The sequence below is a fragment of the Mirounga angustirostris genome, unplaced genomic scaffold (genome assembly GCF_029215605.1).
Source record: "Mirounga angustirostris isolate CCGP_5_RB_7025 unplaced genomic scaffold, mMirAng1.0.hap1 SCAF_14, whole genome shotgun sequence".
Lineage (NCBI taxonomy): Eukaryota > Metazoa > Chordata > Mammalia > Carnivora > Phocidae > Mirounga > Mirounga angustirostris.
This window is the reverse complement of record NW_026991722.1, coordinates 2594192-2615232: the sequence shown is the minus strand read 5'-3', so window position 1 is coordinate 2615232 and position 21041 is coordinate 2594192. Positions and strand designations below refer to the sequence as shown.

General features: G+C 42.9%; 1 protein-coding gene across 13 annotated transcripts in view; it reads left to right on the top strand.

Annotated features, from left to right (window-relative positions):
- ZNF236 (zinc finger protein 236) overlaps window positions 1-21041 on the top strand; it is a 104127-nt gene that overhangs the window by 1921 nt on the left and 81165 nt on the right. For 8 of the 13 annotated variants that reach the window (XR_010407520.1, XR_010407519.1, XR_010407518.1 and 5 more), the window contains exons 2-3: window positions 12466-12608; window positions 13875-14039. Coding sequence is in view for 8 of the 13 variants with exons in the window: in XM_064578878.1 (XP_064434948.1) it covers window positions 12466-12608; window positions 13875-14039 (308 nt within the window). In the remaining 5 variants the exon portion in view is untranslated. Of the gene's footprint in view, window positions 1-4; window positions 11991-12465; window positions 12609-13874; window positions 14040-21041 lie in introns of those variants that run through there. The other 5 variants (XM_064578882.1, XM_064578884.1, XM_064578883.1 and 2 more) reach the window with 4 other exon arrangements.

Genomic DNA, 21041 nt, shown 5'->3' with positions numbered 1-21041 from the left:
CCACATCCCTGCAGGGTCCTAATTGATCTGGCCTTGGGTAGGGCTCATTTCTCTCTTGCCTTGCTCTAGCATTCGGTTCTTTGGGTTCCTGGTTGAGGCCACATTTGTGGTGAATGGAGGCTTTTGCTCTTCCTTTCCTGAGAATCCACCTGCTCTTGCTCATTCCTTAGGTCTCAGTGCTTCAGCTTCCTAACAGAGGTCTTCCTCAAACCTGTCTGAAAATAACTTTACAAAGGAGCCTTTCCTCACAGTGAGGTTCCCGGAGACACTTGGAGGGGTATGCCGGGTAAATATTTCCATAGCCATACTGTTAACATTTGCACCAATGGTACGAAAACCATTCCGGGTAAAATTGCTGACGCCTTTGCAGGGATGCAGGCGGCCGTGGCATTGGACTGTGGGAAGCTGTGCTGTCTTCATGCATTTCACTCAAAAACAACATACTGAATATATTCCAAGTAAAATAATTTGCAGGAAAATAAAACATAACATATTGCAACAGAGAGAATGCAGAGGCAGACGTGAGGATCCGCTTGTCTTCTATCTACTAAGCCAGACATTAAAAAGATTTGTAAAAGTGAAAACTCTTCTTACTGCTTTTTCGGAGAATATATTTTTCGTAAAAGTGTGTATTTGCATTAACATATAATAGGTTTGTTTTTAAATGAATAAATATTTTAAAAAGTGCTCAGTTTTAATTTCTAATAGGGCAAGTGGCGATATAATCTGTATAAACTTAAGGTGTTTGGGGTCCTCAATAATATTTAAAAATGTAAAAAGATCCTGAGATCAAAATGTTTGAGGACTGTTGCTCTGTCAGTTCACTGTCTTAATAATGTTTCTCATTATCTGAAATGATTTTGTTTTGTCTGTTACCATTATGGATTTTATGCCTAAGAAAAACTGGGAAGGTCGGTGGGGCTTTTTACAGATAGGGGGAATAAAGCTCAGAGAGGTTCAGTGATTTGGAAGGTCCACCCAGCTAGTGTCAGAGTTGGGATTTGAGTCTATATTTGAGTCCAAAGTGTGCATTTTATTATTTTGTCTTGATGAATATAAAGCCCAAATATGGGTTAATGAATTTCTTGAACAAATATGTTGAAGCACTTCCTGTGGTGGGCGGGTACTGCTAGAGGCTGGATCACAGAGCTCAGCAACAGAGAACAGGATCTCTGCCGTGGCCCTTGAGGACCGCGCATGTCCTGTGATGGTGGGAATGTCAGAATGGAAACCTCAAGAAAACATGAGTAGGCACTGAAAAACATTTCTTGGAGTAATAATTAGCTTAGGACATAAGTGCCGTAGTCCCCCCACCCCACCCCCCATACCCGTGGTTTCAGTCCCTTGCGGTTGGAAGCAGGTGGCCCTCTTTCTGACACAGTGTCAGAAGGTCCTGGTAGCCTAACGCTGTGTCATGGTGCCTTACTTGATGGCATCACAAGAAGAAGGGTGAGTGCAGCACAGTAAGAGACTTAGAGGGAGAGAGACCACATTCACCCAACTTCTACAGTGTATTGTTAGAGTTCCTATTCTGTTATTATTGTTAATCTTTTACTGTGCCCGATTTCTGAGTTAAGCTCAGTGAGAGGTACGTATGTGTAGGAGAAAACGGTACAGCTAGGGTTCAGCACGCCGTGGTTTCAGGCACCCACTGGGGGCCTGGCAGTACACCACCTGTGGCGGGGGGGGGCTTCTGGAGTGAAGGAAGCCTCCTGTGGGGGTCGGTGGGGGCCGTGTTTATTGAGCACTTGCTTGGTGCCTGGCACTGTCGGATATAAAGATGAGTGAAATCGCATTTTTTCCTTATCGTACTTATTTTAGTTTACTCTCACTAAGTAGTAATGTGACCTTGATGGTCTTACATGGCTTCCATTTGTTTTTTCCAGTGTGGTGGTATGGATTTTTTCTCCTGAGCTTGTACCTTTAGTTGGCCTCCTGCTAAGTTTTTGTTTTCTGTTGGAGGAATATTTATACTACTTCGTTTCCAGAGAGAAGAGACAAACAGACCTTGAGCCAGATGAATAAACAAGTCTTCTCTTGCTCAGATGATCAGTTTGGGCCATTTTAGCTCTGGATGAATTCAGGGTGAATTCTCCAAGGGGACTAGACTACTAGGATGAGCTAAGAGCCATGGACTTTAGCATACTAGGTGGCGGGAGATGCTCTCAGGTTTAAAGGTGACTCATGTACTTCAGCAGACAAAACTACTGGCAGGAACGAGGGGAGGACAGATTCTGCTTAAAATAATAACAACTTTCTAACAGTATTGGGTATCCAAGGATGAAAAGATTTCTTCATAAAGGAGCACCTTTCATTCTCCATACTTGAACTTTTTAGGTAGGCAGAGACTTGGACTTTTTAGTATTTTGAGAAAAGTGTGTTAGGTAACACATCAAATTTAAAGATTTTATGATCCTGGAATCAAGTAGTGAGTTAACAGGAGTTCAAAATCTTGGTCTTTCCCACAATAAAGGAAAAATATGTCATTATAAGGATTTACTAAAAAAAAAAAAATCTCGGTCTTTGACACAAATACAGCCTGGGAAAACGTACAAAACCATAATTCTTTGTGAGATAAAGTCAATTCAGCAGTTTTTAGAATAATGCTTATCCTATATCAGGGTCTTTCTATTTTCTCTCTGTACAAAGGCCATGTCTTTGTGCTCACGCAGTTAGTGTTTTTCAAACTACTTTTTAGTCTTAGAACTAATGACGTGAAATAATATGGCAAGGTCTCAAGTGGCGGTTTTCACTCTTGGCAAAACACCATGGAATTACCTGGGGGAGCTTTTAAGGATCCGGAGGAGCAGGCTGTGTCTGAGCCTGTGAGGTGGGACTGAGGCATTGCTGCACTGAAGGGTCCCTGGTGGGGCCACTGCGTGGTCAGGGCTGAACACCACTGGTCCACGGCAAAGCGGTTCTGGTGGAAGGGCAGGAGACTGCGGGATTCAGAGACAGACAGCCCATACCCTCTGGGGTGCCTTCCCCCCAAATCTCAGCAGAGTTGAAAACTATTGCTTTAGTGGATTAAGATGAATACTTTATGTAATCAGCCGCGTGAACGGACAGTGTGCTCTTACTACAGGAGTTAAACACTCAGTTGTTTACGGGTCAGACAGCTAATGCAGACTAGTGTGTCAGTTAAAGGTAGTCGTGACAGGTAATAGCCGGTCTGGGCCCTGGTCCTGCTCTGCTGCATTTGATTATTGCCGCGGCTTTCGAGTTTTCAAGAGAAGCCAGACGTGTGTATTTCTTTGAAACCCTTAATGTTGTATTTTAGCAATTATGTTAATTGAACAAAACATCTCCAGAGGAAGTGCACAGACTTTCCTGTGCTTCATGAATTTCCATATGTAACCAGCACCTAGGACATAGGCAGGATCTCCCAGAGTTCCCTTGTTCCTTCCCAGTTAGCACTGCCTTCCCTCTCCCTGCTCCATGCACTCTCCTCTTCAGGTACCACAGGGTAGTTTGACCCATTTTCAAACTAAATGGAACTCATAGCATGGACCCTTTTGTTTCTGGCTTCCTTCACCCAGTGTTTGTTTTTATGAGATTATCCCTGTTATCATTCCGCAGAAACAGGTTCAATTACATGGTTGTATATTGTTCCATTATATAATGTACTGTCAGCTTGTCCTTTCTACTGTAGGTACTTTGGTTGTTTCCAGTTGGGGACTATTACATATATGTGCTGCTATGAACTTCTGCATTTCTGGGTCATAGCAGACACCGTCAAACAGTTTTCCAGTGAATGTACTAACTTCTCCTACCAGCGGTGTCAGAGAGTTGCGTTCACTCTGTCCTTTAGCATTTTAGCCATTCTGGTATGCGGAGTGTTAATTTGATTTTAAACTTGCAGTTCTGTGCTAATAAAGACCTTATATTTATTAGCCATTTGTTCTCTTTCGTGAGGCTGTCATTTAAGTCTTTTCCGATTTTCCTACTGGGTTGAATATTTATTTATTTATTTATTTTAGTTAATAGACTTTATTTTTTATAGCAGTTTTAGGCTTACATTAAATTGAGCAGATAGTACCTATTCCTACATGCTCCTAATTCTCCCCCTCAGGCTGTCCCCTGTTATTAACACCTTGTGTTAGTCTGGTACATGTGTAACAATTAATGAACCGATTTTGATACATTATTATTTAATAAAGTCCATAGTTTACATTAGGGTTCACTGTCTCCATAGTTCTGCTTGCTCTCAAATACCGCATAGCTGGAATCATACAATATGTAGCCTTTGCAGACTGCCTTCTTACTAGGCCATGTGCATTTAAGATTCCTTCATGTCTCTTCATGGCTTGATAGCTCGTTTCTTTTTATTGCTGAATGATATTCCATTGTCTGGATGCACCAGTTTGTTTGTTTATATTTTGAAGGATATCTTGGTTGCTTCCAGTTTTTGGCAATTATAACTTGCTGTAAACATTTGTGTGCAGGTTTTCAGCTCATTTGGGTAAATGTTGAGGACCACTGTGCTGGATTGTACGGTGAGACTGTGTTTAGCTTTGCAGGAAATTGCCAAACTCCTCCAAAGTGGCTGGGTGATTTTGCATTCTCACCAGCAGTGAATGAGAGTTCCTGTTGCTCCACATCCGTGTCTGCATTTGGTATTATTAATATTATTTTTTAATTCTAGTCTTTCTAATAGGTGTGTAGTGGTATCTCATTGTTTGAATTGCAGTTCGCTTATGAGATATAATGTAAAGCATCTATTTGTATGCTTCCTTGCCATCTTTGGTGAAGAGTTCTGTCTTTTCATTATTGATGTATAGGAGTTCTTTATGTATGCTGTATATGAGTTCTTTGTATTTTTCTGTTCACTCTTTTTAGGATATCTTTTCATGAAAGAAGTTCCTAATCTTAATATTGTCTAATGTATCAGTTCTTTCATGTTTGGTATTTTTGGGACCTGTGTAAGGAGTCTGACAGTTGTAAGATCATGAAGGCCTTTTCCTATATTTTCATCTTTATTGTTCTACTTCTCACCTTTAGATTCATCATCTACTGTTGAAGGGCATTTGCATTGTTTTAATTTGCTGGCTGTTGTAAATAATGCTTCTGTGAGCATTTTTAAACACGTGTTTTTGGTACACCTATGTACACATTTCTGTGGGGATATACCTAGGAGCGGAATTGCTGGGTTACAGGGTTTGTGTGTGTTCAGCTTTGGTCACTGCTGCTAAATGGTTTTTGAGTGACTGTAGTGATTTTCACTTTCTAGTGGAATATGAGATTTCCAGCTGTTCCACATCCTCATCAATCCTTGTTTTTTTCTTTCTTTTTAATTTTAGCCCTCCTAGTAGATGTGTAATTTACTTTTCTAAAACAATATTTTTTGTTTCATATTTATCATTCCTTGGATTTTCACAACAACCCATAAGTACGCAGGATGGAAATCAGCCGCATCTTTGGATGAAGAATTGAGCTGAGCAACAGATTATCTGCTTTGCAGAGATCTTACTAACCACTTGGCAGGACTGACATTCATAAAGCTCACGATTCCCAGTCTTGCTTTCATCACCATCTCCCTAATCTTTGACCAATAACCCATGTTTTAATCTATAGATACCCATTTTTTAAGATATGTACATTAAAAATAGTATGTACTGTGCATACACACTTCATTGGAAATTGGGACAGAATCTTGGACTGGGCTACCCATAATTTTCTGTGGCACCCTTTAGCTGTACTTGATTGTTGTTGCAGTGCTAACATAAATTGTACATTTGTGGAGATGAGAAACAGAATAATGGCAGCAAATAGATCAACAAAAAATTATTCTATTACATATAGAAAATTAGTTTTTTGCATTGTCTAAGGACACATTATTCTCAGCAATACATTCCCGGATCATTCTCAAAAAGGCATTGTTACTTTTAGACCTTGGGCCTTGGGTTGTTTTAGCTAGATGGGGAGGCTGTAGATACTGAAGATACTATTTTGTTATAATTTTAACACACCATGGTTTTGTTAAATTGGAATAGTGTGTGTGGTGTCTAAATATACATCCGTCTGAGTTTAACGTCTTCTTTAGAAATAAAAATGTACAGGTAATAAAAGCAAATATTTGAAAGAGGATTGACATTCCTTTTAAAGATAGAGACAGTCGGGGTGCCTCGGTGGCTTAGTCGGTGAAGTGTCTGCCTTCGACTCAGGTCCTGATCCCAGAGTCCTGGGATAGGGCTGTGTCGGGCTCCCTGCCCCTGCTCAGCAGGGAGTCTGCTTCTCCCTCTCCCTCTCCCTGCCATTCCCCTGCTTGTGCTCTCTCTCTCTGCCAAATAAATAAAATCTTTAAAAGAAAAATAGAGACAGTGTAGTAATATGAGGCTTGAAAGGGAAACTCCACACAGATACAAATACTGACAAAGTGGGCATATTGAAGGCACACCTGGGTAAAGGTGAACTTTACTGTGGGAACATGAGCGACCTGACCCTGTTAGGGACCCTTTAGTGAGTCTTTGACCAGGTATTTATCTTTAACTCTGTGTCACAGATAATATTTCATATCGTTTATCATGAAACCAGTATCAATGTTGCAGACTCTAATTGTCTCATTGAAACTACTCGTGGTTTTGACAAGCAGCGTACTTTGGCTTGACTCTCAGTTGAATATGTTTTATACTGAAAGAACATAAACAGAGTTAAGCTTACAATTGACATAAAATACTGTTGATAAAATCCAGGTTCACCTTCTGTTTTTATAGTAGACACAAGATTGAAATTGGGGTTTAAAAAAAAAAAAAAGAAATTGGGGTTTCATCTCAGAAATCATGACCTTGAGAGGCATGGAAGCCTGAATACTTAGGAGAGAGCCTTGAACTATGAGTTGAAAATTACTTCCAGTTCTGCCCTGGCTAACTGTGTGATTTTGACCAAGGGGCTAAGTTTTTCTGGGGTCTTAGTTTCCTTAGCTATACAACAAGGAGATGGAGTGTATAACACACCTATTCCCCCCAAGTAAATTTTATTTCTTACTTTTTAATGTAACCCCTTTTGAACAGGTAATACATTATAATGCTTCAGAATTTAAAAAAATTAAAGTCCCTTTCCCAGCCCTATTTCCCAGTCAGATAGTTACCTTTTTACAGGTAACCAATGCTGTTATTTTTTCTGTAGTTTTACAGGGATATTTTATGCACATACAAGCAAATATGTGGTATATCTGCCCCACCCTGCCCTTTTTAAAGGAGTGATAGCACCTAGAACATACGGCTTTTTTTCATGACTACATTTTGAGGATTGTTTTTTTATATGAGTACATTTCATTTCCAAATGAATATTTACCTAAAAGCAAATACATTGAATAAGTAATGGGTGCAATTCAAAAAGTGCCAGAGTCTTCCCTGGTAATACCCACCCCTCTTGGTGCAGGCACTTTTGAGTTGACAGATGGCTTGTTCCTTTTTTTTTTTTTTTAAGATTTTATTTATTTATTTGACAGAGAGCATGCAAGCACAAGTAGGCAGAGAGGCAGGTAGAGGGAGAGAGAGAAGTAGAGTGCCTGCTGAGCAGGGAGCCCGACGCGGGGCTTGATCTCAGGACCCCAGGATCATGACCTGAGCCGCAGGCAGATGCTTAACCGACTGAGCCACCCAGGCGCCCTTGTTCCTTCTTAGAAGGAAGCAGGTGCTTATGGCTGGTGCTGTGAACTCAAGCACTTTCTTTTCTGACAGATTCTATGGAGAAAATAACGTAGATGCATTTCAGCTGGCTCCTAGGAACAACCAAATGGCTAAGGAAATGTACAAAATAGGAATAGTCAGTGGATGCATAACAAGTGGGAAGAAAACTAATTTAGGTAATTTTGAGGTGAAGGGTATGAGTCAGGCTATAAGTGGAGATTAGATACGCTGGTCTTAGGCACTTTGGACAACTGGGTAGAGACCAAAAGAGTCATTAGCTTTCATCTTATCTCTGACTATTTAGCAAATATTTGCTAGGCACTCAGGATGTGCCAGGCTTGTGCAAGCCTTTGGAGGTTCAGTGACCAAGTAGAAAGGGCTCACGGGCCCAAGCACTGCAGAGTTTTATCTGAAAAAGTCCAGCCATGCTCAGACCTGAATGCTGACCAGTGTGAGAGGAACAGGAGAAAACAGGAGAAAGGAGAAAAGAAGAAACTAGAAAACAGTAAAAATAACACACACACATACACACACGAAAGTAAAGAGGAGAAAGCATGGTAGCTGAAGTGGGACCCTACCTGAAGTAGGGGCGACAGCTGTCAGACTTCTCCAAGGCCTGTTTGGCGACCTCAGAAAGCATCCTAATGTCAGAATGAAGAGCAGAGAAGAAGCCTCCATGGTTAGAGAGCTGGGTTCTCGGGGACAAGATGTTGGAAGACGGGGACGCCTGGGGGGCTCAGCCGGTTAAGCGTCTGCCTTCAGCTCAGGTCATGATTCCAGGGTCCTGGGATCCAGCCCCACGTGGGGCTCCCTGCTCAGCGGGAAGCCTGCTTCTCCCTCTGCCTCCGCTCGCCCTTCTTGTGCTTGTGTGCTCACGCTCCTCTCTCTCAAATAAATAAATAAATAAATAAAATCAATCTTCAAAAAATGTTTTAAAAAAATGTTGGAAGACGGGCCTGTTGAGAGCAGTAGAGATGTCAACTACTTTTTGGAAAGTTTTTATTCAAAACAAAAATAAAAACAGATACAAAGTTTGGGGGTTAGCTCAGTTAGTTTAGAAAATGAATCTGGTGTATCTCATTTTAATATTAAAAATCCCTCAGCAGGATTTATGGATAGCTGAGGTCTTCAGTGCATAGTGCTTAAGGATTTAAGTCAGATGCAAACTGGAGTTAAATCAATGGAATGCTATAAATGCAATAGGTTTTGTTGAACCATCATATCATAGGCAATTTGTATAAGAGATCAACTTAGCAGGGCATCTGACTGGTTCAGTCAGTTGAGCAGGCGACTCTTAATCTTGGGGTTGTGAGTTCGAGCCCCACACTGGGTGTAGAGATCACTTAAAAAGATCAACTTAGCTCTTTAGATGAGAGGTAAGGACAGACCTTTGCCATTAAGATTTAGCTGGCTGGACTGACTTGCTGCGCCTGGTCTTGGGAGAAGAGCAGTTTGTGGGCTTGTCCAGTCCCCATTATGGACCAGGCCTGGATATAGCTGTGGCAGAGTATGGTTATGGAGGGCCGGCTAGGGTATCGGGTGGCAAGGATGAGCATTAAGGAGGTGGCCGTGTTCCTAAATCATTGGTAGGCTCTGTCTCAGTAGCGTCAGGAAGCATTATTTTATTTAATCTGTACAACACTGAGATAGGCTTTATTATTTGGGTGGCTGGTTGATAAATAGTTATTATATACTATTGAGAATCTCTGTGTAAAGAGTTAAATTGATTTTGAAACGAGTCTTCACATTTTTCCAAGGAAAACAAAGCTGCTCAAACAGTTTCTGATCTTTGCCATCAGTTTCTGTTTACATTTGATAGTGAATTTGAGTTCTTGGTATCAGGAAGGGTGAGCAGTTGAAGAGAATGTGGTCGTGCGCGTGCGTGTGTGTAAGGGGACCTAAACCGGCTGGAATTAGCCTACTGAGTGTCCCTGCCTTCCTGGAACCTCACAGTGATCCATCCCCTGCCTCTGGGGGTGGGGGACCGGCAGAAGCTGGTACTGGATGAACTCATAGATTTGAGCACTGCTCATGCACGCAGATCCATGCTTCTGTTGTGTGTGTGGGGGGGGGGGGGTGGGGGGCAGGCTACAGAGAATACCTGTTCTGATTTGGGAGGCATGAGCAATGCGTGGTGCCAAAACCTCACGGGAAGGTCCTCCAGCTGCTTCTAAAACATGCAGCGGTGCTCAGGAGGGCTGACCGCTAAGAGGCTGCCATTCATTTGGCCGCACCTTACTTAGATCCCTGGCCCCTCAAAAAGTCTGGTGGCCTCTGTGGCTGCAGAGTTGTCACCCCGCCCTAACGATGGGCGAAGGCATGGACATGGAGTATCTGCATGAAGTTTTCTCAGGGCTTGTCGATCTCCCGAAGCGTGTCCTAAGGATACATCAATTTTGTGGACTTCTTTCAGGAAAACACATACTCTGGGGACCAGAAATTTGAATGAGCTTGAAGAGGGGATAGGCAGAAGGGGTTATTTTAAGGCCTCGGATGCTACCCAGACAGAAAGCAAAGTGTGGATGAGAGAGCCCACCTCGCCCTGGGAGAAAGGCTTGTACTTTTCTCAATGCGGAAATGGTGTGGTTACAAAATGTGTTCCCCCAAAGCAAAGTGAAGGTCAGGAGATGCTGTGGATTTTATTTTATTTCATTTTTATTATTTATTTATTTTTTTAAAGATTTTATTTATTTATTTGACAGAGTTAGTGAGAGCAGAAACAAGCAGGGGGAGTGGGAAAGGGAGAAGCAGGCTTCCCGCAGAGCAGGGAGCCCGATGCGGGGCTCGATCCCAGGACCCTGGAATCATGACCTGAGCCGAAGGCAGACGCTTAACCGACTGAGTCACCCAGGTGCCCCAATGTTGTGGATTTTAAAATTATGCTCAATGTGCAAACTAAAGCATGTTTTTCCCTTTCAGTTATGCTTTAATTTGAATCAGCGTTGTTTTAAGTTTGTCTATGAACCAAATTAATATTGTATTATCACTGGGAGAAGGGACTTAGTGAAAATGTGATTTTATTATGTTTTGAGCTTTGTTAAAGAGGGAAATCTTGCTTCTTAAGATAAAAATCTTTTCTGGAAAAGTCTTAATTCATAAGCAAAACAATGTCATTTTTGGTTTTAAATGTATAGTTTCTTATCTCTTAGGGTTTTATTTATCAGTTGCAGTTAATTACATCCTTTCTCATTTTGGGGTAACATTAAACAGTTTCAGTTTAGAGGCTGTGAACATTGTTTCATTCTACATCCTGAAATAGCCTTTTAATTTTGCTTTCTCAGGAGGGGAGGAGCTCCCTCATGACTGCATTCAGCCATTAGGTGGAAACACTCCCTACTGAGTTTTTAAAACACAATTTTCAAAAGAAACTTTACTTGAACATTCCCAACCTCTGTTTCTTTCCATAGTATAAACTTTCCCAAAGGGAATAATGTATCAATTGATATGGTCGCAACAATCATTTTATTTGGGCCTGGAGAGCATAAAACATTTTGTTACTAATTTAATTAAAGTAGAAATTTTGAATACATGGTCTTTGAGTAGAATGTGGATATAGTGAAGAATAAGTAGAAGTTACGTGTATCTTTCCTGTGGTAGGCCCGTTCTGTTTCTGGATGAAGTTTTTCTATTGAATTATATTAGTGTTTCTTGAAACTGGAATCTGCTTTACTCAAGGATCTGCTGGAAGAATTCCTGAAGTTGTTACCAGCCTTCTCCATGCCTCTCTACTCCCACCTCCTCCGTGGCCTCCTCCACCTCCCATCTGGAGAATTTCTCATTTCTTGCTTACCACAGATGCCAATGTAGGGGAGGGGGACTTCTGGCCGAAGCTGGATTGCAGGCTGTTTTCTCAAAGGAGGGATTTAAAGGTCTATTGAAAATTTGGAATGCCCTTGTTTGCCACATGGATGTTTGAGAAATAGAAGACTCTCTGGAGCTTACTTGAGTCTTAAAATCAACCCTACTTTACTTCTAGATTTCTAAATTTCAATATTTTTGAGTCAAATTTGATACAAAGAATTATATGTGATGTATTTCTAGTCTTTGTATCATTAATACGTGTTGTATATTTGTGCCTAAATTATAAGACTTGGAATTTATTATTTTAAAGAATTGTAGAGGTTTAGGACATCTTTATTTTCTGAGATTCTTGACAAATTTTTGTGATTATTACATATTTTTATTTGAAAATACTTTTATGTTTATAGCCGTTGACCTACGTGGGTCTATAGAAGCGCATCATGAAGCCTAAGGATTGTCCAAAGCACTGCGGACAAAGGTCTTCCTAAACCCTAACCATATGGGAGAACAGAAGTTTTTCCTCTCTGACTTAATCTCGCTCTGCAGCAGTTTTCAGAGGTAGATTGAATTAGTGAATTAGCTTTTATGCTTCTTGAGTTTTGTTTGCTGAGCGACTTAAGATGAACAATGTGGGTTACTGATGGATTCTCAAAGCGACTTAGAGATGAAATGCCTCTGTGATTTCTAGTGACGTTGAAGCCATATTAAGCATGAAGGCAAGGCTAAGAGACATCATGGCTTTTATGTGTCTTTGGGTGGATGTCAACTCAGGAGTTTAGTTTCAGGTTTCTAAAAATCCCACCAGCAGGTGCTTATAATCCCCTTGTCCTGTGCCTCAGGCTTCCCAGCATTTCTCGTTTCTGACTTAAAATCATGTCCTTTCGAAAAATTTAAGATATATTAATTTCTTCTAAATTATCTCGTAAATCTCGGCCATAATTTGGTTTCTAAACAATAACCAAATAATTTAGTTTTATTTATGTGATGAGAATAACAACTGGTATTTATTGTCTATACTTATGCAATTTTATAGATGGAGTTTTAACATTGAATGCGGAGAACACTAATTATGCCTATCAAGTTCCAAACTTCCATAAGTGTGAAATCTGTCTGCTATCTTTTCCAAAAGAGTCCCAGTTTCAACGCCACATGAGGGATCACGAGCGAAATGACAAGGTATGTATTCTCAAGAGGGATGTCAGAAATGTGAGCGTTGAAACTGGAGGTATTGTAAAAATCAGCATGCCAAATACAAATTTTTCTTGTAATTTAGGTTCCTAAATTGTGGGGCATTTTATCTTACATGAATATATCCCTTGATGTTTTGTGCTTAGCTGTAGTGTATTCCTAACCCTTATATGGGTTAATGAGATCAAGTGAGAGCCGGTCTAGTGAATCTCTGTGTTGAAGTTCTTTATCTGTGGACAAAAAAATCATCTCAAAACAGGACTTTCTGTGGTTCGATTTCTGTGTGACTGAACGCAGATTTGGTATATCTTGATGTGTTTTTCTCCAGCAGGGAGTGTTATCCGAGGTGGTCCTGCGTTTTAAAATGGTATTCCAGAGATTTTAGATTGCATTTCAGCAGGAAGTAACACTATCTTAGAGTTTGGAATCCTTTTTTGCAGGGCCCCTGTGGGCTAGGTTAAGAGTATTAGTGTCTTAATGGAATGAGCTGCCTGATAGAAAGTGGCAGTTAAAACTACCTTTAAAAAATGATCGTTGACTTTTCCTAGTTTGGGAGAACATACGCCAGTGAGCCATTTGAGGTCAGGAGAATGCCGGGGATCTCTTCCCTAGGGAACAGGACATGACTAACTCTGGCTTTGTCTTCAGCATGTATCTGATATATAGTATATGATCATACATAATATCACTAGTACTGATATCAACTGGTATTACCCTCCTAAGTTGAAAATCTGAAAGTACTGACTCTAGTGTCTTGATATTCAGAGAGAAATACCAGTGATTACTTTATCTTTCTACAAGTAAATGGCAGGAATACCTTTCATTTGGGGAAAATTTTAGACTGTGATAAGCAACTCTCTTAAAATGTAGTAAAAGTTTTTATGATTACTGATTTTACTTGAAGTGATTCTGTTTAGAGCAGTGGAGTTGGTCAGAAAAGAAGGGAAAAATCCATCCCAGGGAGTTGAAGTTTCTCACCTTTATTTTCATAGTGACTATATCCTGATACATTTATATGCAGCATTTTTTATTCAGGATATTTTCTGCATTGATGTGTTGTCGTCCTTAGAATCCTTTGAGAAATTCTGTAAGGAGCTTTGCTGTGTCCATTTTGGGTTTATTGACTTCAGGTCCAGAAGAGATTTCAGAAGTTCCTTAGATTGTCTATAGATTATGGTACGTGTTAATATTTGAATGGCATTTATTGTGGAAAGATTGTATTTCAGTGGCTTCTTGACTTTTCTCTCCAAATAGCCACATCGATGTGACCAGTGCCCCCAAACATTTAATGTTGAATTCAACCTGACACTTCATAAATGCACCCACAATGGGGAAGATCCTACCTGTCCTGTGTGTAACAAGAAATTCTCCAGAGTGGCTAGTCTCAAAGCGCATATTATGCTACATGAAAAGGAAGAGGTAATTATTTTGGCCTATACTTTGTTCATGGATTTTTAAAATGCATCTAATCCTTAGGGGGATTTTAAGTATCAACTAGTTTAACAAGCCTTTCGTATAGATTTCTAGGAGTTAATTATCATTCAGTGTGCCTTGCCTAATTCTCTACTTCACTGACAAAACGTTTTATTTTCTGGCCCGTCAGTATCTTAGGATAGACACTCTCAATGTGTTGTATCTTTGGAGGGTCCACTTGCGCCCACATAGGATTCTGCAGTGGTCAAAAGCAAATGTTCGGTCTCTAAAGACGGTAGTATCTCCTCGCTTGGCTTCTGGATCCCCTGACGTGTGGGAATTTGGGAGAGGAGAAGAAATTCTTGATGCCCCAAAGCAGTTTATACAGCAAAGTGAGCAATTCTGAAAGGCCCACAGCTGTCGTCCTGGAACTGCATTGAGGATGACAGGGCCACATTGCTGATGTGTGGACGGGGGCTTCCTATTGCTGGGGTGGGTGGGCCTAATTTAAAGTACAAATGGCTATTGCTTTAAAAAATTAAACCCCCATGTCCCTGATTATTATTGTGTAAAATTAGGAAAATGCAAACAGTAAAGGAGAAAATAAAAGTCACCTTTAATTCTACTGTCCAGGGATGGGTTATAAAAAACTGTTTGGTATATTTTCTTCCTGAGACAGAAAAACAAGTAACAGTATTTAAATTGCATATATAAAAATTGAGTTCATACTTCTATATACGTTTGTCTCTTCTTTTTATATATGTCTTTACTTTTTAATATAAACGAATTTATTTATATCTTTTTAAAAGTTATTATATAAATAATGTGTTTATTTTGGAAAAATATTAGAAACTAAAGATTAACAAGAGTAACATTATTAGAAGAACCAAGAATCACGACATTTGGAGAGAATGCCTGCATAGCCTTTCAGACTTTTTTTTTTTTTTTTTTTGCTATACATGCTTTCCATAATAGTTTATTTATGTAAGAATAGTTTTTTAATTCAAAAATATTTATGCTACTGTTTTTTTAACCTGCCCTTTTCCCTTAATATATTGTAAATATATCTTTGTCCATTTTCACTTACTATATTATGAATGTTTCCCCATGTCAGTATTTTAAATTACTTTATTAGTCTCCTGCATCTGGACATAGCATGATGATATGCAATCATTTCTTTTGTTATTGAACATCTATTTATACTTTTTAAACATTACACCTAATGTATCATTATATGTATCTTTAATCATTTCATTAGGATAGATTCCTGCAGTTGGGTTTACTGAATTAATACTACCTTTTCAGGTTCTTTGTAGAATGCCACATTATGTTCTAGAAAGCCCGTGCAGCCTCGTCCCTTCTCCTGCAGACTGTAGGTATTCCTTGTCTCACTCATTGCTCTTTTGTTTTTGCTTTTGTTTTTTTTGAAAAGCAGAAAGTGCCTGTGTTAAATGATATAGTGTCCTGGGCTGAGTTCTACATGCGCACAGTAAGAGATCAGAGTAGAGGACGACGTAGAGCATGATTTCCTATTTTGCTGGAAGCGGCTTCTGTGTCCTTCCCTGGGCATTCTGGGCACATACAGATCTCTTCTGCAGCCCCTTTAATCCAGGCCATCCATTCTGTGCCTTTTGTCTTCAGTGGACGGCACCTTAGCTCTTGTGGTGTGTCCGTGCATCGTGGAGCGGTCTCGTTCTTTTCCACAGCACATGGCCTTACGTTGTATACACGCGTATCAATCAGCAGGTTGCCCCGGCAGACAATGTAGGTGGTTTTCAGCCTTGTGTCTATATAAACAGACAAAGCTACAGTGAGCAATCTGTTCATTTACAGATTCTGGTTCTTGTGACTTGCTTAGAAATACTTCCCAAATCTGAAATGATTATTTCTTAAAGTCCCACCAACATCGTGCAGCACCCACGTGCATTGCACAACCCGGGAGGTCACAGCGATCCCTCCACCTCCAGTCTCTCCTTCCAGGACGCCCCCGTGCCCCCCTCCCATCCTCCACCATGGGGACCCAGGCTCCAGCAGGGGCATACTCGCCCACTCCTTTGCTCTGTCCTGTCATTGCCTCTGAAATAGTTTCGCAGTTGGCTCAGCCCACTGTAAGTCAGCCTACTGAACATGGTCTAGGATCTGAAGGACGTCCAGGGCTCTTGGGTTCAGTCCACGTCCTGTTGTAGGCCCACCTCTTTCCCATGCGCACTAACTGCCCTTGACGTGGGTCCAGTTGGTGTGACCACAAAGACAGTCCAAAGCAGAGTAGGGTTTGAGGGTGGGGTGGGGGGTCAGTTTCAATTGCGGATAGTAACTTACTGTTACAAGTCACAGTGATATGAACAAGGAGCATCAGAAGAGCTGCTGCCTGCTGTACCCTCTGCCTGGTCCTCCCAGGGTCCCCGGGGCACTACCACCTTCTCGAGTTTCATCTTTGTCTTTGCTGTGTTTCTCTGTCTTGATAAGCAAATGTTCATATGCTTCCTGTTTTCCTTTTCTGGTTTATTATTGTGAATGTTAGAATTTTGCCTCGTTAAAAATCAGTTGGTACTTTTACTTAGATTGACTTAAATTTTTAGATTGTTGCAGGGAAAAATTGAACATGTTTACGGTATTGAATCTTTATTGTCAAAACATCTCAGTAGCCCTCCACCCTTTCCCACGTGATAGATAGGTGGCAAAAACCTGATTGGATGACCAGCACAGGAGGGGTTAATCAGATTAAAACAGCCCATAAAACCCCCTAGACTTAGGAACTCCAGTGGCAATCCTCTCAGGTCCCCTCCCTCCTCGGGAGCTCTGTATTATCATTTTGCTATCGCTCAATAAACCTTCCTTTGCTGCCACCAAAAAATAACCAAAAAACAAAAAACATCTCAGTATTGTTTTGTTCATATGGATTCAGTATGTTTAAATTCTAAAGTGTTCTAGGATTTTTATTAATATCATTTGGGGGTCTTTCTTTTTTTTTTAAAGATTTTATTTATTTATTTATTGGAGAGCGAGCGAGAGAGAAACAGCATGAGAGAGGAGAGGGTCAGAGGGAGAAGCAGGCTCTCCACCCAGCAGGGAGCCCGATGTGGGACTCGATCCCAGGACCCTGGGAGCATGACCTGAGCCGAAGGCAGTCGCTTAACCAACTGAGCCACCCAGGCGCCCCTGGGGGTCTTTCTGTTACGTGTTTGTCATTTGTCCTTAGGAAAGGAGTGTGTTTTTGTCTATTAGTTTTGTAGCCTGCCGTCCTCCCAGATTCTCTTTGGGTTTTCATCTGTACAGGCTCATCTGCAAATAATAATTGGGTAATAAGATGTTTTGTTTTCACTAGCATGTTGGGGGTGTCTAAAATAAAACCAGCTGTTGATCAGTATAAGTCATCATAATATGTAGTGGTTGCATTTTCCCTAACTTTTTATTTTGAGAAATTTCACCCTTGAAAGATGGGTACAATGAATACTCAAGAACAGTGAATCCTTTACCTGGATTGACCAGTTATTAAAATTTGCCAGACCCCACCCCTGCCACTTCACCCCATTGTCCTGTTACTGCTTCACCTCTAAACACCTCAGTACGTGTTTTTCCTCCTGCTCACAAAACCCATCTCAAGCCCGCGGGATGGCCTGAGGAAGGCGTCAGGACAGTGGGGCACGGGGTCCGGGCTGCGAAGGCGACGAGGTGAGCTGGGGCTGCGGCTTTGCAGCTGCTCTCCGTGTGGGGCCCCCCGGGGGCGCTGTGGCTGCGTGTGGGTCGGGGCGCCTGCCGAGGGCGGCGGTGGCACCCAGGGCTGTCCCGTCGCGGGGCCCTGCCCGCGTCCCCACTGCACCACTTCTGCAGAGCTGCCGTCTGAAATCGACGTTGACTTTCTCCGTGGCGGGAAAGGGCAATAACAGTAATTGATCGTTTCCAGAAAGTCTTAGTTTCTTGGACATTCGTTTCAAAATCTTGCCTTCGTCGTATCTTCTCTTCCACACACTTTGTCCATGTTCTTTCCCACGTTGTTCCCCAGATGGAGCTCACCGTCCTCGCTCTGAGGGCGGTCTCCCGTCTCCCTTCTGTTGCTGGTGGCGGCCCTGTGGTTTGTAGCTGTGCTAGGACGTCCCGTCCCCGAAGGGCGCCCGACCCTCAGTGCCGGTGACAGCCCAGCTGTCTTTGCCTTTTGCTCTCATGGTTGTGAGAACGTCAGCGTGCCCTCGTTTCAGACTCCTTTTTTTCCTAAAAAGGCCTTGGAGGAACGTGTATTTCCTGAGATGAGTAGACTCTGCATTTCTGTTCCCCTTGCTGTCCTGTCTTGTGTCTCTTCTCCTGAGTCTCTCTGTCCACCCACGGTCCCGGGGGAGGGAGAGGCTGTGGTGGCGCCGGGGCCCGTGGCAGGCGGCGGCGTGAGTGTGGCTGCCCGTCGTGGCCCAGAGCCACTGTGTCTGCAGCGGAGAGAGACTCAGTCACCTGGCCTGGTCACCCCACGCCGGGCAGGAGCTCCTGGCAGGGTTCTCCAGGGGCAGAAGCAAAAAGGCTTGGTTGTGCTTGTTTCAGGTGGGAAAATGCGTTGGCCTTGTGTGAAAATTGGGCGCCCTTTTCTTAAAGGGCGGTGTTAGTTTTGGAGTTTTCCTCTGTCCCCTGTGTGGCCTTGTGCGGTTCGGAGCTGGTAGGGCCACTGTGCCCTCCGAGGCTGTCCAGGTCCCCCCCCCAATCCTACCTCTGTCACGTGGCTCGAGGACGAGGAGCAGGGAGAGACCTGGTCTGTGAGCAAGAGAACACAGTCCCTACGCACGGTGGTGGCAAGTAGAGTTTCTAGTCAGAGCCAGCCGTATGCTCGCTGAGGAAATTGATTACTGTGTAAGAAAAGAAGAATAGACATTGGAACACAATTATCAGTCTTTCCCACATATGTTAAAACAGTACATTTCTGGCTACCTTTTTCTGTTTGGCATGTTTTTATTTCTTAGTGACTTGGTATGAATATGGTATGAGTAATACAGGAAGAAGTCCTGACCTTCAGTCACATGCAAAAATAACCTGTCAGGATCCAGCCAACATGGAGAAACCTTCCTTTTTTTTTTTTTTTTTTAAAGATTTTTTATTTATTTGAGAGAGAGAATGAGAGAGAGAGTACGAGAGAGGGGAGGGTCAGAGGGAGAAGCAGACTCCCTGCTGAGCAGGGAGCCCGATGCGGGACTCGATCCTGGGACTCCAGGATCATGACCTGAGCTGAAGGCAGTCGCTGAACTGACTGAGCCACCCGGGCGCCCCATGGAGAAGCCTTTCTATCCCAGCCGCCTCTGCCCCTACAGCTGACACCACCCAATGAGAACATAACCCGCTGATAGAGGGCTGTGGGATGCGGGAAGAAGGCTGGCAGCTGAGGGCCTTCGGGGCTTGAGGAGCAGTACGACGATGAGCTCCTCTGGCTTCTTTTACTCCCACACACCTGGACAGGTTGCTGGAGAAGCCTGTAGCCTTCTGCCAACAGGCACAGATGAAAATAAGCTTCAAGAAAAGCTGGTTCCCCTAAGTTAAAACTGGCAAAAGACTGGTTTACCAATAGAAAATCTTTTTGACGATGCCCACCCTACTCCAGCCAAATACCAACTGAGAAACTGCTCAGCAAGGCTGTGAGTGATCTTCCAACCCATCCTGCCCCCTGTTCCTAAACAGATGGCCCTCTGATCCCGTGACCGCCTGGGATTAAGTACAGAGCTAATCTTGCATCTCTCTCTGGCAGAAGGAGGTGGTACCCAGGCTCCCCCACCCGATGGTGTTAGCAGAGCTAGGCTGGCAGCTGACCTCTCATACTCTGCAGAAGCAGGCAGTGTTGTGATTCTCTGCCAGAGTAGTGCCAGTGGGCCAGTGGGGAGCTGAGCCTCACCGCACCTGACAGCAGTGAGATTTAACCGGAGGATGCAGGACGGACCAGTCCACAGTGAGCCTCCAACCAGATGATGCAGGACGGACCAGTCTGCACTGAGCTTTCCACCCTGGGGTTGGCAGGACCCTGTAGTGAGCCTCCACCCCTGACGTTGTCCTCTGCTGCATCTAGGCGGAGTGACTGCCTGATAAAAGAAAAGCAGAGATCTAGAGTCTCACAGCACGACACCCAGGGTGTCCAGGATACAGTTGAAAATCACTCAACAGACCAAGAACCATGATAGCTCCAGCTCTAATGTAATGAGAAAAGATGGCGTATTCCAATACTGAAGGGACCCCGATGGAATTACTTGGCAAGGATTTTAAAGCAGTCATCATAAAATTGCTTTAAGAATTGTTTTGAAACAAATGAAAAAATGGAATAGAAGAGAGAAGAACCAAAGGGAAATTACAGTGAAAAATGCAGTGAACATAAAGAACTCAGCTGAAGGGCTTGGCAGTGGAATGGGGAACCCGGAGTCTCCCGATGAAGCCCTGGCCAGGGAGAGGACATTCCATACTGGAGTGTGGAGGGTGTGAGTGAGGGTCTGAGACATGGGGCCACAGGGAAAGGTCATGCGGTGGCCCCTGGCGGGGACCTAGAAGGGCAGCTGTTATGGGGAGAGCGGCCGCAGGGCGGTTAGTATTTATCATATTTTATACTCTGACCTGTAAAAATTGACCTTCAGCAAGAAGGGGGCTGATCAGAATGCCGTGCATTTCCCTTGATGAGTTCTGCTTGTTACTCGTCCAGGATGGAAATTATCCAGAAGGGTCTGTTTCTAGGGGACAAAGGAGTCACTACTTCTAGGCTGGAGGATTGATGGCAGCTCTGAATATGGAGAATGCAGGATAGGGGAATGTCCCGTAGCGGTCGGCGAGGAAGCGAGGTATGGGGCTCCTGGCTAGGGCTTCGTCAAGTGTGGCCAGCTGATGGGAGCGGGTGGGAGGCGCGCCCTGGCTCCTGGAGCTTTCTGGGTGTGAAGCAGAGGCACGATGACGCTCTCCGCCACGTGCTCTGTTTTGCTCGTGGCCCCGGGGTACTTGCCCTTGCTTTTGCCAAATGTGGGAGTTGTGTGCCGAGAACCGACAAGTGTAGATAGCCCCTGA